Source organism: Macrobrachium rosenbergii, chromosome 55 (assembly GCF_040412425.1).
Source record: "Macrobrachium rosenbergii isolate ZJJX-2024 chromosome 55, ASM4041242v1, whole genome shotgun sequence".
NCBI lineage: Eukaryota > Metazoa > Arthropoda > Malacostraca > Decapoda > Palaemonidae > Macrobrachium > Macrobrachium rosenbergii.
The window spans coordinates 7,832,394-7,850,819 of NC_089795.1; the positions used below are offsets into that span (position 1 = coordinate 7,832,394).

Sequence of the window (18,426 nt, forward strand, 5' to 3'; positions counted from 1 at the left end):
GCAGTCTGCAGTTCCATGTGGGCAGAGTGATCACAACGCCATCTAGGAGGAGAAAGACGTAACTTCTGAAGCTACAAAGGGCCTTGGAGAGAAGGAGCTTTCTCTGAGAATTGTCGGCTGCAACACGGACTCCAGAGATCTGTCCCTTGCTCTATGAACTGCCTATTTCCGACACGTGGCTGGCAGTATCCAAAGTAACTTTTGTTGTAAATTAATTCGCTTGCCCTCCCCCTCACTGGCCCTCATAAGAAGAGAACTTCAGCTCCGTAATGAAAGGTAATGTACCAGGATTTAAGGTTTTTCATCAGCCACATTCCCTATTCTCCTCCAACTGTGTTCCTCTCTTTTCATAGTGCAATATAATTACAGTGAGATCTGTATTGCTTTATATTTTGTGCTGTTTAATTTGCAAAGCATTTACAAGAAGTGTAACATAAACGTATGATATTCGAGTCACTGGAATCGAGTTCAGTCTGGGCATCTTCAATGCAATTCCTCGATTCCCTCATTACAGTGCTGGTTTCAGTTAAGTAACCGTGAGTGTTTCGATTGCAGGATAGGGATACCCAGCTGTGGATCTGCATGTCCTTTGTGTGAGTAGCGGCCTCGCTACTTTGTTATCAACAACCTTTGAAGTGGGGAAACCCAACATACGCCCTCCAGGAAATTCCCCGTCATTTGCTCTTGCCTCATTACCCCAGAATTACACTACCATTCTCCTGATGTGTTTTCTTTGTCAATATAATGAATTAAGTTAACCCCAGAGTTTATCTTAGCACCCACCTTTTGAAGCAGCACTTCAGGTGTGTTTTGTTGTTTTTAATTTTAGCTGTCCCCAAGGCTGGAGTCCAGAATTTTTGTGGTAATTAAGGTAAGTTGCATATCATCATAGCATACCCCATTTATCTAGCAAGACCCCAGCTCTAAGATTACAACAATGTATATATAAATAAATATATATATATATATATATATATATATATATATATATATATATATATATATATATATATATATATATGTGTGTGTGTGTGTGTGTGTGTGTGTGTGTGTGTGTGTGTGTGTGTGTGTGTGTGTGTATGTATGTAGGTATTATACATATATGCTATTTGGGCATATTTTCTCTCTTATGCAATTTCTATTGAAGGCAAGGGCACTATTTGCAGAGACTATCTTTTATTCAGACTGTGAATCAGTCTATACTTCTTTTTCTCTCCAGGAAAGCCTCTCAGGAAAAAGGAAAAATGATTTATGTTTCTTTCCTTTTACTTATTATAGTTGACAAACCATTTCCTAGCTATTGGCGGCTTCTTCAGAACCAAATTACAAAACTGACACACTTTTTTTATTAACATATGGACCTAACAGCTACACCTAAAATATGAAACATGACATCACTGGAGTGATTAGTTTCTATTGTTTGGCGGGTCTCATCGTCTTTCTGGTTGTCTGTGCAGCAGCAAAGGCATTTCTGGTGCTTCAAAGGACACGCTCTAGGCCATTGTGTGTAACAAGGGGTGTGGCCGAGGACGTGATTCCCGTCTTTGTCCAATAGTCTTGATTTGTATCGTACTTGGTTTCTGTTGCGTTCAGGAGTGTTCTGTCGCTAGTTTCTTCCTTCGGATTCTCACATGTCTTATCGTTTCCTTGAGGAAGGGAGGATGAAGTTCCTTTGAATGTTTAATGCAGGCTTTTGTTGATTTATAGTTACGGCTTCTGCTATTTGAATGAAATTTGTATTTGGAATCCGGCTTCTTTGTGCCTTCTAATAATCCTACCAGTGTAGGTTTATGATCATATTGCCCCTTGGTTGCAGTGGGCTTGCCATTGTAGAGATAGAGAGAGACTCCGACTCTCCTCATTGGGGATATTTTTCATTAGAAATGTAAGACTCAAGCTTTCACATGCGTAGAAAATGTATGACCTCCCTTGTAATATGCAAGAACTGGAGAGAAAATATATTAATGGTTGGGTGTGGAAACATGTTTCGTTCTCAAGGGTAATGTAGAAAATTAGTACATTCAAACCTTGACTTAAGAGTGAATCAATGTACTAGTTTTCTGCGGTGTGAGCTGGCGCATCAGTGATTTTTGGCTTTAAGAAGCGAGCCGAGATTTCAGCTATCAGCCAGCGAGCCTGGGAGACGCCATCTCCCAGTGCATCCGCCATTGTCTTCCTTGGGCGAGTCGGTAGTGTTGTGGCCTTGCACTCACTAGGTCCGAATTCGACTCTCCGGCTGGCTAATGAAGAGTTAGAGGAATTTATTTCTGGTGATAGAAATTCATTTCTTGCTATAATGTGGTTCGATTCCACAATAAGCTGTACGTCAAACCGTTGCTTAACCAATTGGTTCTTAGCCATCTAATCCTTTGGGCCAGCCCTAGGAGAGCCGTTAATCAGCTCAGTGGTCTGGTAAAACTAGGGTATACTTAATTTTTTTCTCAGCAACAAGATTTCTAACCGAGTGATCTCGTTCAGTTCACGTGGTTACTTTGCCATGCGAGTATCTCTGCAACATCTCGTAGCATTTCTCGCTTAGTTTTTTTCACTGTGCCCTGTATTTTGGAGCATTTCTTAGTTTTTGCCATGGGTCCTGAGAAAGGGAGTGTTAAGACCATTGCTGAGAAGAAGAAAAGGCCATGAAGTCATAGAAAAACACAATCAAGGGGTGCATGTTATGGACTTGGCGAGGCAGTATGACCGGACTGCTTCTACAGTCTGTATCATCTTGAAGCAGAAGGAGCTGATAAAGGCTATAAAGCCAGCCAATGGCATTAAGATTATTTCAAAGCTCTTGACCTCTGCCCATGAAGAGATGGAGAAGTTGTTATTGGTGTGGTTGAATGAGAAGCAGCTCACAGGAGATACCATGACGGAGAGTATCCCCTGTGAGAAGGCAAAAGACATCTACATGGATTTGGTGCAGAAGATGCAGGAACATTGATAGACGAGGCACCGGAAGAGTCATTCAAAGCCACTTGGGGCTGGTTTGATAATTTTAAAAAAGAGTACTGGCATTCACTCTGTCATCAGGCATGGTGAGGCGGCAGCAAGCTCTGATGTGAAGGCAGCTGAGGAGTTTGTTAAAAGTTTTGCCGAACTGGTAGAAGCAGACGGGTACGTTGCCCAGCAAGTCTTCAACTGTGACGAGACAGGGCTCTTCTGGAAAAACATGCCGAGGAGGACTTATATCATGACAGAGGAGAAGAGCTTACCAGGTCACAAACCTATGAAGGATAGGCAACCCTTGCACTGTGTGCGAATGCAATTGGCGAATGCAAAGTTAAGCTGCTACTCATACATCACTCAGAAAACCCCAGAGCCTTTAAGTCTCACAAGAAAACCAAAGAAAATCTGCAGGTTATGTGGAAAGCAAACTCAAAGGTGTGGGTCACCAGGAAAAATTTGTCCTGTATGTAAACACGGTTGTTGGTCCTACCATCAAGAATTACCTCACCACAAATAACTTAGCCCTGAAAGCCCTTCTCGTCCTCGACAACCCTCCCGTGCACTCACCAACCCTCACAGATGACATCTACAAAAAATTCAAGTTTATCTGGGTCCTCTTCTTTCCACTGAACACCACCCCTATCCTGCAGCCTATGGACCAGCAGGTGATTTCAAATTTCAAAAAGCTCTTCACCAAGCACCTGTTCAAGCACTGCTCTGAGGTTATGGAGGCCACAAACCTCACCCTTCAAGAGTTCTAGAAAGATTACTACAATATCGTGACCTGCCACAAAATTATCGACATGACCTGGCAGGGTATTACAAGGAGGACCTTAAAATCTGCATGAAAGCTGTGGGCTGAGGTTGTGTCCGAACAGGACTTCAAAGGATTCGAACCTGAAAGCTAGAGGTGGAGAATATTGTGTCCCTCGGAAAGTCCATGGGCCTGGAAGTGGATGAAGAAGACGTTGACTACCTCGTCAAGGAGCACAAAGAGGAACTGACAATGGAGGAGTTAAAGGAGCTACATCAGTAGCAGTGTATGGAGGCTTTACAGGTTTTAGAGGAGGAGGAGGAGGAGGAGCAAGTGCTGGAGGAGGTTGCTACAAGTGAGATTTAGGAAATGTTGGGAATGTGGAGAAAATTGTAGTGTTTATTGAAAAGAAACACCCTGAAAAAGTTGCAATAGGTCATGCGTCGGAACTGTTTAACAACACTTGCCTAGCTCATTTTCGAAAAATTTTGAAAGACAGGAAGAAGTAAACCTACTTGGACAGGTTTTCAGTGTAATGCCCTGCACGTGAAAGCAAGGAAAGTGTGGCAAAAAAGGCAAAAGTCAGTGAAGAAGAAGAAAATTAAAATAAAAAAATTAAAAAAGTAGCAATTAAGTTTAGCGATAAAGTCTAGCATACCTAGTGTGTAAGTTAAATTTAGCAATGCAACATTAAGTGTGTAGCAAGTAAGTTAAGTTAGCGATAGAGCACGACGTGAAAAAACCTCCCCCTCCAATCTCCTGCCTCCCACCACCACCCACCTCCATACCCACTGAGACACTCACTAGCCGGCTTGTCTTGCTGCTCCACCTCTGCCAGCGTCTTCGTGTGATCTTCGAAGTAAAGTACACTTCACTTTTATCATGTATTATTATTTTTTATATACTATTTGTTATTTATAAAGTACATTTATCTTATTAAAAAACACGTAACAACAAAAATCGGTGTGTTTTTTGGGAGGCTGGAACGGATTAATAGTATTTCCATTCAATTTAATGGGGAAATTCGATTTGATTTCCGAGCAAATTGAGTTACGAGCTCGGTCACGGAACGAATGAAACTCGTATGTCAAGGTACCGCTACATCCAAATGAGGAATGAGTCTGTAAATGATTCCTGTGTCTTACGGGAACTAACAGAGAAATCCCGCAATAATTCCTTTTTGCTAAGATGTTTTTTTAGTTGAATACATTTCTCGCCATGAGTGTATCTCTCGTTGTAGACCATAACAAGTAACGAATAGTGGACTTACTTTAATCAATATTTTGTTTTTCGTACTTTTTACCTTTTTTAGATGAAGAAGAAGGAGAGAGAGAGAGAGAGAGAGAGAGAGAGAGAGAGAGAGAGAGAGAGAGAGAGAGAGAGAGAATGCATATACCGACCAACAGAGTGAGGGGCTTCTTACAATCCATTTTTTTCTTCTATTTGGACCCAATTGCATCAAGAGGAAATAATACTCTCTCTCTCTCTCTCTCTCTCTCTCTCTCTCTCTCTCATCTACGGAATCACATGGGAAAATAGGGATAGACGCGAATGATATATGATTTAGCATAATACTATATAATTTAACTATAAATTACGATCCTGTTCACAACATTAACCCTTATTATAACATGTTAATCCCGTCCACGTTGCCTGGTCTCCAGATTCAAGAGGTGTCTTTATCAGCAAATGATATCGTGAGACAAACAAACAGATAGGGGACCTGATAATAAATCATATGATGATACGTATGATTAACACCGAATGGACTTCGTGCAATATATTGGTTCTCTCTTTGCGTAATGGGTTTCAATGACGTTTCTTAGTTTCGTGTCAAGATCTTTATAATACTCTGATCTTCTTAGCTTTCTTGAGATGTTCATGCTTATTGGATTTGATACTAGTGCTTTTCATTGCAATAAAACGTATGAGGTTGGCACTTATTTCAGATAATTTCGCTTCAAAGTTTAGAAGATGTCCTTTTGAAATAAATCAGACGGTCATCACTCTCCAGAAGATAACTATGAACAAATTCTAATAGGAAATTTGTCCTCAGTCTTTTTTATATCTCCTTGCTTCTTGGGAATTCAATAGAGAAATGACAGACGCAACTTTGGACGGGAAAATCATTTTCACTTGTTTTTTTCTTTTTTCTTAGCGCACCCATTATAAATTATATATCATTTTTTGTGTAAAAATTAATTCCCCACAATAGAAATATATTCGCTCTAAGATGATCCTGGAGCTCAAGACATCTTGTCTCAAAAAGAAGAAGAGGGAACCACTTTTTTCAAAAAGCACAATCCCGTATTTTTGAAAAGCTTCATTCAGAACAAGATAAACGAGTTTAATTGAAATCACAATGATTTGTGACTTGGTCTTGATACAAATACAGGGAAGGCCAAGTCTTGACATTACAGAGTAATTGTGCAGGTAAAAACTTTCACATTAATCAAATCACTTCATTATTTCAGAATTGACTGATCAAAATGAAGTTTCAAAAGACAGTGTCCATTGCTTCTTGTCACCTGTAAAAACATTAATATTATCCGCGGTTATTTTTTCAATCTCACGTTTCCCGGTGGAAGCAAAACATTAAAGCATGAAGGTGTGCGGTTCTTTATCAGTTTATTCACACACTTATCAGGGTATTTTTACATTCACATAATCGTACGCAAGATTTAAGTCCATACTTGTAATTGTTATAACATCAAGCCGTTTCGCATAACAGATGACTTCAGAGGAAAAAATTAGAAAAGGTGAAGATAGTTTTCGTACTTGAATTGCTGAATTGATGAACTGCTTGTGTAGAAAACTTTTGCCAAATTAGCCATTTCTTACTCTTGCAAAGGCTGTGCATCACCGTCTCGTCAAGACCCTTGTAAAAATTCCACCATTCACCTCTGTCTTGTACACACTCATTTGTTTCCTAGATGCTAAGGCTCCTCCCATCTTGGGACTTTTTGCTTTTATCCATCTAGCACTTTTCAGGTCTCCTCTTCCCTTTCCTCCCACCACTTTAGAATAATGCTGTTTTCACCAGCCTAGCACGCTAGATCTCTCCACACGACCAAACCATCTGAAAATAATCTGATCCATCTTTTCCTCTCTGACATCCATTTTACTACCTGTACGTTCCTCCACATTCCTACCCTTTTCGATCCTTCTCACCCACATACCACAAGCAAATGTTTCATCTCAACAGAATAAAACTTTTTCCTCCCATTCTCTTTCAACATTTAAGCATCATTTCTGTAAATGAGAGTTGGCTCAACAATTCCTTCCTTAAATACAACTTTAGGTTTCATAGACATTTCATTTTTTACTACTCCTTTGCACAGGTACTGCTGCCTTTCTTGATTCGCCTATTCTGCTGCTCTTCTCTTCTCTTCTCTTCTCTTATCCTACGATCGTCCGTTTCATTTACTTCATCAGTCGCCCTTAATTTCCATAAATCCTTTGTGCTTCCCTTTGTCCCCTCGACTTCACATTCACCTTTAACTTCCACTCCTTACAAACATGTTTCTTGGTTCCTGCCCATTTCTCTTCTCTATAAGTTTTTAACAATCGATCATCTACAACATTAGCCATCGCAAACACAATTCACAACCCCTTTCATCATGTGAACTCCCACCTACATTTAATGTCCTTCTTCCAACCTACTATATGATTCCATTCCTGAAGACTTTGAGATGTCAAAGGGACCCAACACTTCCCACAATCATTCCCTTTTTCAAGCCAAGTCAGCCGCCCTCCAACTTGCATATTTTGACGCACTTCGATTTTATGATAAAAGCCTTATATCACTCTTAGCACATAAATTTGAACACCATATATTTCTTTCATAAACCTTCTCTGGGTCCATATTCATCGGATTCTCAAAATATCACATAACTGTTCCAGAGTAAATACTTGATGAACCGTTCTGTCATCTGTTTCACTCTGCATCAAAACCTTACCAGTATCATCAACAGTTATATTTAGCAACAGTATAATTTTTCAGATATCTATTTACCTATACGTTTATATAAGGGAAATATCATTCCTTTGGCCCATTCCTTAGGATCCTTTGCCTCTTCTAGACGTACCTGGTGCACCATGGCCAATCATTCAATCTCAATTTGAGTACCTTGTCACAGCATTCCACTTGTAATCCCATTAATTTCTGCTACTTTTATTTATTCCTCAACCTCATCTTAATTGTTTTCCTTGCATCAACTTCCGCAACAATGAGCATTCTCGAATTTATGCTAACCTATTCTAAACCAGCATCACTCAGACACGCCTCTCGTCTATACTCCATAGTAAAATATCTTTGCAATACTCTGTCAATCATTTATTTTAAAGTTAGTTTGTTCATTACTATTTCTCTCGGCAATTTCTGTCCTGAAGAAAGCATTTTTCCTCATAAAGTGCGTGCTCAGGTTTACACTTAGCTTTTTCTCCCACACCTTATCTAACCTCTTGCATGTTCTTTCTGATCGTAAAATTCACTTGCATATCATACAGTTTCCTTCTTGAAACTAGAAGTTCCATTTCCTCGTACCTGTATGCAATCTTTCTACAAACTCTTTGCATTTCGGCTTGTGGCAACAAATTTCTATAAGTGAGCGGTATTCCTTATCTGAAGCCCTATGTTGTATATAGAATCGTTTTCAATAACCTAAGCTTCGTTCCAGAACGAAAAAAAATATTACAATTTACATTACTGCAAATGAATATGGAACTCACATGGGAGACATTCCTCCTGCATCACTGACTTTAACCCCCGTCCATTTAGTATCCTTCCCCTGGTTTTATGTGATTCTCGCGTTTCTCACACCGACCTCACTTATCGTAAGCCCACTTATAGCCACATTTTCAGCTCTCATTTCCATTTCACCAAACAATATATATGACCTCCAGCCATTACTCTTTTCACAAAAACAGCCTTCAACGTGCTTATCGATCTCTCTGCACTATCACACCATCTGACACACTTTTTCTTCATCATAATCTATCTGTCTGCGTATTTCAGACCATCAAGCCACACTCGAAATAAATTTGTACTCGACCTTGTCTCTTTCCGTTTTTAATTACTCCACTCGAATCTTAACTTGACAGCTGTGTTAGCTTTCCTGTTACCTATCTTCGCATTTAAATCACTTATAACAATTACTGCTTCGTAATGCTTCTCTATTTACACCATCAATGAAAAACCTGCAGTTACGTCTTCATCCGTCATGTAACGTCTTCCAACTTTCGTGCTTTCGCAGTAAGTTTGCAAAGGTTCATTCACAAGATGAAGAGCATTCGCGAAAGGAAGGATGTATGATTTCGAAGTATTAAAACAAAATTAATTCTGCGGAGGTTAATGAAGAACATGAGCAGAAGAGTAGGAGGAGGATGGCTAGAGGATGAGGAGCAAGAGCAGGAGGAGGAAAGGAGAAGATGGGGAATATAATACGCAAGATCTTGGCTGAAAAAAACTCGAAAGTTCAGGCTAAGGATTAAGTGGGATTAACGAAGGAATCACCTCTTGGAATTAAGATTTTAAGAAGTTGGTTACACAAGTGGAACTTCTGCCATAAATGAGACGGATGAGTTGGACTGAGGATTAAAGTCGACTTGGTTCTCTTCATTTTTCTCCCTAGACGAAGGGAAAAAAATGTGGGGTAACGTAGGAATTTGTGGCGTCCCAAGTTAACTCCTCTCAAAAAAAAAAAAAAATATTCCTTTCACTGAACTGGAAAGCACTTATGAACGTCCCGAATTCTTTTTGCAAAAACGACTAGGAAAAGATTCGGTAAAATTGTTTAAAATAAAAAAAAGGTAAATGAGGTATAAGCTTCTGATTGTGCTAATTTTCTTAACTGATTAGACGGAAGAGTATTTTTAAATCTCACTCGGAGAAAATGAAAAGTCGTAACCCTCCTTTGGGTCATAGAATCTTCTTTCTACTCTGATTTTACATCAGGAAAGATACTTCGCTCCTACGTTTTATAAATGAAAAAAAAGTCAGTATCTTGAACGTAATTCTATCGTCGAGAAGTATTTTTTAAAAAGATTAAATAAGTAACAATGAAGTAAGTAACAAATAAGCAACAATTAAACTAGTGAATGAAATAAACGGATTGTAATTCCTTATAGCTAGAACAATGCGCCAAGCTATTCTCCTTATGTGTATCCAAGACTTTCTGTTATTCCATGCTCATTTTGGAAATTGTCTCAAAATGCAAATTCTTCTGTTGCATAAGTCACTGAGTGCCATTACTCTCCAGTTACTGCAGGAAATAAGGAAAAGAAAACATCCTACGTGTAAGAAAATTATTTTAATTTTCAAATTCTATTGTTTTATCGCATAATAAACTCGGTATTACTTCCATACCCATTACTTTTGTTTCCTGTAGAAAACAATAAATCCATGAAATTAAAAAAAAATCTAAGCATTTCTCTCTTTTACAGTTATGCTTTAAGAACATTTTGAATCTCATTATTTCCACAATTGGTTATTTGTCTTATTGCCTTACCTCTAATTACTATTTTCGGTTCTCATCTTTCTTACATACATTCGCTCCGTAGCAGATAATAATTCATGAGGGAACATGCTTAATAAAAATGCAAAAATTACACTGCTGTAGTTTTTTGTAGGTATTCTTTCTCTTTGTATATTGGGAAATAATTGGTTAATTTTATCACATTATCTTGAGAAATTTCATTCACCATATAATGAATTATGTGACTTCATTTCGCTAGGTTTTTTCTATTTTGCATCTAACAAAGGTATAAACCGCATAAATATTTACTTGACTGATAGTGATGAAAGTATATGAGCATTACATTAGAGCAAAAGGTACTTTCTATGCATCTGAAAATTTTTTTAAAAATTTCAAAATTTTTATACCTTATAAAATTATATATATATATATATATATATATATATATATATATATATATATATATATATATATATATATATATATATATATATATATATAGAGAGAGAGAGAGAGAGAGAGAGAGAGAGAGAGAGAGAGAGAGAGAGAGAGAGAGAGGACGGTTCTATCAACCGCTAGACAACAGTAGGTGCAAGGTGAAGGATCAGGCCTTTATTCCTTTTCAAAGTACTTTATTATTGCTGCAACTTTTCAAGACGTGAAAGTCCCATTTTCAAGCTATAAAAAGAGAAGACAAACGTTAAAATAACAAACTCGGAATAAGAATTAACAGTCAAGAAACTATACAAATAATATAAATGACAAGTACAAAACATAGGGAGGAGTGACTACCATAAGGTGCTGAGGCCACAGACCGAGTGACAAATAGACAATTCGGGCCGGGTTCAGCTTCGACTTAGGCTAACGAGAGATACAGAGGTGTTTAGGAAGACTGGGTGTTTAACTGGGGAACGAGTTGTTTAATGAAGAGTGATTCTAAGATTGCTAAATATTGTTCGTTAGGAGTTTGGCCTATAATTTTAAAATCTTTGTAATTTGTGTCAGATTTACATTTCTTTCTATGTTCACGTATACATGAAAATTCAGGATTAGTTAATTTGACTCCTGTTCTATAGCTAACGCCTCGATGAGAGTCCAATCTCACTTTGAGTAACCTCCGTGTGGAGCCGACGTACTTCCCAAGATTGCATCTAGGGCAATTAAATAGATATACGACTCCTGAGGTCATTAGTGGATCGAGTTTCTCCTTATGTTTAAACAGAGATCTAATGTTCATTGGGTTGCAGGGTATTAGCTTTAATTCAATTGCAGGTAAAAATTTGTCGATTAACAGCTTCAATTCACGGTAGAAATGTTTGTCATGAATAAATTGGACGCTTACATAAAGTCGTAATTTTGGTACTGTTGGTATTTTAATTTTAGGATGGAAGATATTGTTTAAGAATAAGTATTATGTCTTTGTAAACTTTGTAATTTTTTTCTCAATACAGCAGAAGAGGACCTTAGTGAAGGTCGAAAGCTCGTGTTCTATTTACTCACTTAAATTGTGTTGTATAAAGGGGATTTTCCTTAACCAGTTACCAATTCTATCATGATCTAAGCGAGCGTCCTGGGAGCGTTTGTAAATCATTGTTTTTTTAATCTAATTACATGTAAGATCAGACTAATAAGAGAACCACACGGGAGTACTGTTGCACTGATGTCCTTAGCAACCCGATATTTCTAAGCCAAAAACAATTTACAGAGCAATTCTGCCCGGAGGGAAGGTAAAATTATGCTTCCAGCTGAGAAAAGCTGAGTGCTGATTAATTCTTCCATTGCAAATTTTCGAGTGCAATTATACAAACATGAATCTTCATGCGCTCTTTCTACAACGCATTAGTTCCTGGACATATGTGCACGTGCAGAAATATACATAAATACCGTTAAATACCGTTACACATTGTGAGACGATTGTGTCCCTGCCAATGCTTAGCAGAAGCCTTTCAGAACTACAGAAGGATTAAAGATGAAATCATTTTTGCGTGTGCTACATCTACCAATGTCCTTAAGGGATATGGCCTTCTTGTTCAAGGGATGAAATTTTTTTCTTCGTGAGCTAGTTGGAAGGAAATTCTCCTGAGAAACCTGTTTTCGGGTGCTAATACTAGTTGAGGGTTGATATTGCCCATTTAAACACCACTTACAATTATTACATATTATATCCCCTTGAGAGTGAAAAACTGCTGCTACCACAATGTAACTCTCTCTCTCTCTCTCTCTCTCTCTCTCTCTCTCTCTCTCTCTCTCTCTCTCTCTCTCATTTATAAAAAAAACAGATGTTCATGAACAAAATATGGAAGCTTTTCTTTAATCAATCTCTCATATAGTATATCTAAGAAAAAAGACAAACGTATCACAGATAAACAAAAGTTCACGAAATAGCAAATGATATGATTAAGAGAACATTTATTCAATCATAAAGATGAGATATTCCGCCCGGTGAAGCATGAATCCCCTGAAAAGCTCATTATCTGACCCTCTTCGCACAACAAAGGTAACGGACACCTGTTTCGATGTAATTAAAGAACAGCCAAGCGACACAAATGTTCCCGAAAAGAGGAAACGAAAAATGCAGAGGGGCGATTCAGCGTAATAAAAGGAGGCGATCATTTATTGTTTCCTGTTAACTTCAGAGTTATCCATCGGCATGCATCGAAAATAACGAATTCCCCTTACTTCCCGAGGTCTCGTTTCAAATGGTATGGTCTTCTAGTTTCTTATGAAATTGATGTAAGGCGAAACTATGAGCGTTGAATATATGAACTTTAAACATACTATAATTCCTTATCAAATATCTCATATTTATATATACGTATATATGTGTGTGTCTGTGTGTGTGTGTGTATGTATATATATATATATATATATATATATATATATATATATATATATATATATATATATATATATATATATATATATATATATATATATATATATATATATATATATATATATATATATATATATATATATATATATATATATATATATATATATATATATATATATATATATATATATATATATATATATATATATATATATATATATATATATATATATATATATATATATATATATATATATATATATATATATATATATATATATATATATATATATATATATATATATATATATATATATATATATATATATATATATATATATATATATATATATATATATATATATATATATATATATATATATATATATATATATATATATATATATATATATAAGACATGAAGCTACAAATGTCAATTAATATCCAATTCACGCTGCTTCGGGAATATCACCGTAGGGGAACTATAAGTGACAAGCCATTTGGTACCTACTGTAAGTGACTCAAACACCAGACAGTACCCATCAACGACTTCCAGTTTGTATACAAAATGTCACGGTGATATGATAAAGATTCATGAACCGCTGCGTGTTTGTAAAAATTCCTGCATTTCACGGGGATATGTGCAGGAGAGTCAGCATTCATTAACTTACGCCTCTCTTGACAGCCTAGTGCAGGGGTTCCCAAACTGAGGGTCATGAACCCCAAAGGGGTCATGAGCCCATTTCTGGGGGTCATGGAGGGTCTAACAACTGTATGCACTACATTCAGCTTGCCGGAACGGGGCAAAACTTTTTAGGCGGCTTATAAATGTGGGGGTCATGACAGGTTTGGTACTGCTGTAAGGGGTCACGTACTAAAAAAGTTTGGGAAACACTGGTCTAGTGGTTTAGAACGTCGACTGGAAGTCGTTGATGGGTATTGTCGGGTGGTTGAGTCAATTATGCATCAAATCATTTATCACTTATAATTCCCCTTTGGTGATAATCCCGAAGTAGCGCGAATTGGATATTAACTGATATTTGTACCTTAATGTTTATATATAATAAAATGTCACGGTCAAATGATAAAAATTACTACCATATTATTCTGTGTTTTGTCCCCCCATATTATGTGTAAATACACATAATTTGAATGAAGATAAAACACTAGAGTGAAATAATGAAAGTTCTTTAAGACGTTCATTCGTGAAGGGAACTGACTTTGAATATAAAACTTTAATATATTATTTTACCACTTAAGATAATAATTATATTATTATAAATATATATATATATATATATATATATATATATATATATATATATATATATATATATATATATATTATATATATATATATATATATATATATATATATATATATATATATATATATATATATATTTCATCGTATTTGACGTGTATTTTTTTTCCCATTATTATATGGGGTATAGCACGATGCCTTCTAATTGAAGGACTTGGATTTGGCAGTGGGGTAGGCCAAACCTCGATCCGCTGCCCTGCAATGACATCGCTTAGACCCTGGTAGCGAATGTGTACATGTTACCAAATCCCCAGCTCCCTTTTTCCCAGCAGCGAGGAGAACTGGGCGGGTAGGTTGACAGTTCGAGACGTGTGAGGTGTCTGTTATGTTTTAGAAGGTGTTGGAGTGGCTTTGTTTATGTGTATTAGTCTGTAACACCCATTTGCTTTCAGCAAACCTATCCGTTGATTACATACATAATCCCCATGTATTTCTGTGTCTACACGGATAGCAAAGTGTCCACCTCTCTGACTTGGTCGGCTGCGTGATTGAACATATATATATTCTATATATATTCATATCTGATATATATATATATATATATATATATATATATATATATATATATATATATATATATATATATATATATATATATATATATATATATATATATATATATATATATATATATATATATATATATATATATATATATATATATATATATATATATATATATATATATATATATATATATATATATATATATATATATATATATATGTGTATATATACTGCTAAGAGTTAACACTCTTAAGGAAACTCGCCTTTCAAGAATAAAGTAAAAGTTCATAATAAACAAACTTAATTTTTGTTAATTAAGTTCGTTTGCTGTGACACGCTGACGGTCAGTTGTGGAAAATTGCCCCTCCAAACTCATTCTGATTTCCCTTGTTGCTTTTAATCCTCTCTTGACCTCCGTGACTGCAATAAGCCTCTTATTCCAGGTAATGACCTGAATTCAGAGAATATGCCTGGCCACCTGAATGACCTAAGGCACTGACTAGGATGTCTGTGCCTCCTGTATGGCTTGGGCACAGATTAACTGGCCACACCTTCGCCAAAAGAGAAAGTCGGACGCATTAACCGCCCAGCATTCGCCCAAAGAGAAAGTTGGACATACCCATAATGCATCTGGATGCCTGCCGGGCTCAAAAACGCTGGAAATCCCAGGAGCTGATAAATATCCCCCCATTGCAGGAATTCAGACAGAGACCAGAATGCCGCCAAACAAGTCACAGCTTTTGACTGCCCGCTCCTTCAGCGCTAATGTCTCGCTGTGGCTGAACGACTCTGTCCCAGTATCTTAAACCCAGTGCCAGCCTCCCCTCATTCCATTGGTACGACTATAAGAGCTACCTCTTCCGAATTAAGGTACAATCACTTAGCTTTTTCTCCTCCTCAACGTTTCTGTTTCCAAGTGCAACTATTATATAGACCTGTCATGATAACCTCGTGTCACAAGTTTATTCAGTAGTGTTCTATGTAAGGAGGATTTTTGTCGCCCTCAGTGCTAACCTGTTATTCTCGATATTACCTTTAATTTATCAAGTGATCGCATGCCTTTCTCTATTGCAGAAAGGAGTGCTTGCACTATGGATCTCTCTGCAATGACTGTATGCTTGTTGGTTGCACTGAAGAAATTCCAATTGCAACCTTATGAACAGTGCCATTGAGGTGTAATCCCCAGCACCCAGTTAATGTCTATTATTAGTGGCCTGCCTTATCCCTTCTTGTCTTCTGATTTTGTATTGTAAATACATGTATTTTAGTTATCCCGAGAGTTTCCCCCCGGAATCCCTCTACAGTAGAGTAGGGCCTGCAGCCCTTGTTACTCTTTATTGCATTTTACTCTTGGAGGTGATACAGTCAGATTGGCAACCTCCTTGTGGTAAGTTTTCTTTCCCCTACCTACAAGTGTAAGAATATATATATATATATATATATATATATATATATATATATATATATATATATATATATATATATATATATATATATATATATATATATATATATATATATATATATATATATATATATATATATATATATATATATATATATATATATATATATATATATATCTCAGTGGTCTGGTAAAACTAAGGTATACTTAACTTATAAAGGACAAGGCTTAGGACGTCAGTCACGTTGTGTTTAAGCAACAAGGACTAACAGTTTGTCGGAGAGAGAGAGAGAGAGAGAGAGAGAGAGAGAGAGAGAGAGAGAGAGAGAGAGAGAGAGAGAGAGAGAGAGAGGACTGGAATTTCATGTTGATAAGACCAAGCTATTTCGTGATCTTTTGTTTCTTTGTGATATTATATTGTAAACTATTCACTGAGTGTATTCACACCTTGAAATCAATTCAAGTAGAATCCTCCCTTATTCCAGTTATCCCATTCTTTCTTATTTAATTTTATTTTACAGGCAGCCATATTCACACGATCAGTTGCGCTTTCACAGGCTGCACCGCAACAGAAAATATTCATTCAAATATGTGAAGCGTAATACATAAACCATGAAGGATTTCGGTCAGTCTAATTGGACAGGGAACAAATATTTATTTCACTACACGGCTTACTGCAAATGGTAGAGCCGATCCATCACTCGAACATTTGGACAAATATTAATTCTCTCTCTAGCTTCTGTTTTGTATTGATTTTGTGAAATAGAAAATCAGCTCTGTTTTTCTATGTATCAAGGTTATTTTTTTTCTAAAGACATTTTCTTTGTTGTGATGACGAAAAAATTAAAGAAGCAGATCATTTGCATATAAAGGCTATTAGCATGATATAGATAACTCCTTGAAAACCGAAACTAACATGGACAAAGAGAGCTCCAAATCAAACTATGCAAATTATGGTTTGGCTCTTGGAATGTGGTGAGTGTTGCGAAATACCCTGTGTGCCCTTCATATTCAGGGTATAAGAAACTTTTCAAATAAGAAGACAGGTAACAGTGAGATAGAGAAAGGGGAAGAGAAAGGAGCAAATTTTCGTTCAGTCATCCAGTCCAAACACGGAAACTAGAATCTTTAGGTTTTCCCCTCTTTGCGTTATCTGTTCAAAGCTAAGTTAGAACAATTTTTACGACGTGTGCGGAAAATACCTAGGCTTTGTCTACATTTCGACCTCAGTCATCACACGATTAGAACGAATTCTATTGATATAAGGTGAAACTTTTCGAAGCGTGGATATGCAAATGTTTCAAGTTGGTAAGATATCATTTTACGAAATAGGTATCCTGTATTTGAAATTCATGATTATATTAACACAAATAATCCAATGAATAGATTATTCTAAGAATGAAAAATATACACCCCATGTAATGCTGGTGTCATTGCCCTTGAAGGGGAGCATGAATAATAAGGGCAATTAAATTAAAAGCAGATAATCACCTCACGACGTTTCCGTCTTTCGAGTAATATATCATCGTTCTGTTCAGTGACGTATGGACTGCGTTTTATGCTCGCTGAAAAGCACCCTCATAAGTGGCGCAGAAAAAGACAAGAATGATGATTATTCTAATAAGATAAGAATAAAACTTTTAGAAACGAATCGCAAATATAACGCGCTTGACTTGGCTGGAACAGACTGGTGGTGTTTCTCATTATGTGAGACACTGACATGAAATTGACTGAGCTGTGTTTGTTTTTTCTCATAACGATGATAGACTTTCTTCTCTCTGGGTAAATATTGAAAAGATGAATATACAAAAATGTATTTTCCCGGCAAATGGAAACAGTTGATTGTGTCATTTCTACATAAATTATAAAGCATGCGTAAAGAAACTGACAGGCAAGTAAATAAAGATAAAGATGATCAAAGAAGGTGACTAGAGTCTACCAAGATCGGCTTGACGGAAGAATAATGGCGGCAGAATCTCAAGACTTTAGAGTCAAGTCAGCATTTCCGGATAATTTCGTTATCCACCACACCCTTTAATTTCTCTCTCTGTCCTCCACAATTTCATTTTCCACATACGCTTTATACAGTATACATCAGAGAACCTGGAATTGTACTGTTAAATATATATATAATATATATATATATATAATTACAATTATTTATTTAATTATGTG

At 36.6% G+C, this 18,426-nt stretch overlaps 1 protein-coding gene across 1 annotated transcript; it reads left to right on the forward strand.

The window, feature by feature from the left end:
- The first annotated feature begins 2,677 nt into the window (after window positions 1–2,677).
- Window positions 2,678–3,710, forward strand: LOC136835724 (tigger transposable element-derived protein 1-like). The gene is made up of 3 exons (XM_067099585.1): window positions 2,678–2,931; window positions 3,034–3,218; window positions 3,361–3,710. The coding sequence occupies exons 1-3, from the start codon at window positions 2,678–2,680 to the stop codon at window positions 3,708–3,710; spliced, it is 789 nt and encodes a 262-aa protein (XP_066955686.1).
- The last annotated feature ends 14,716 nt before the right edge of the window (window positions 3,711–18,426 follow it).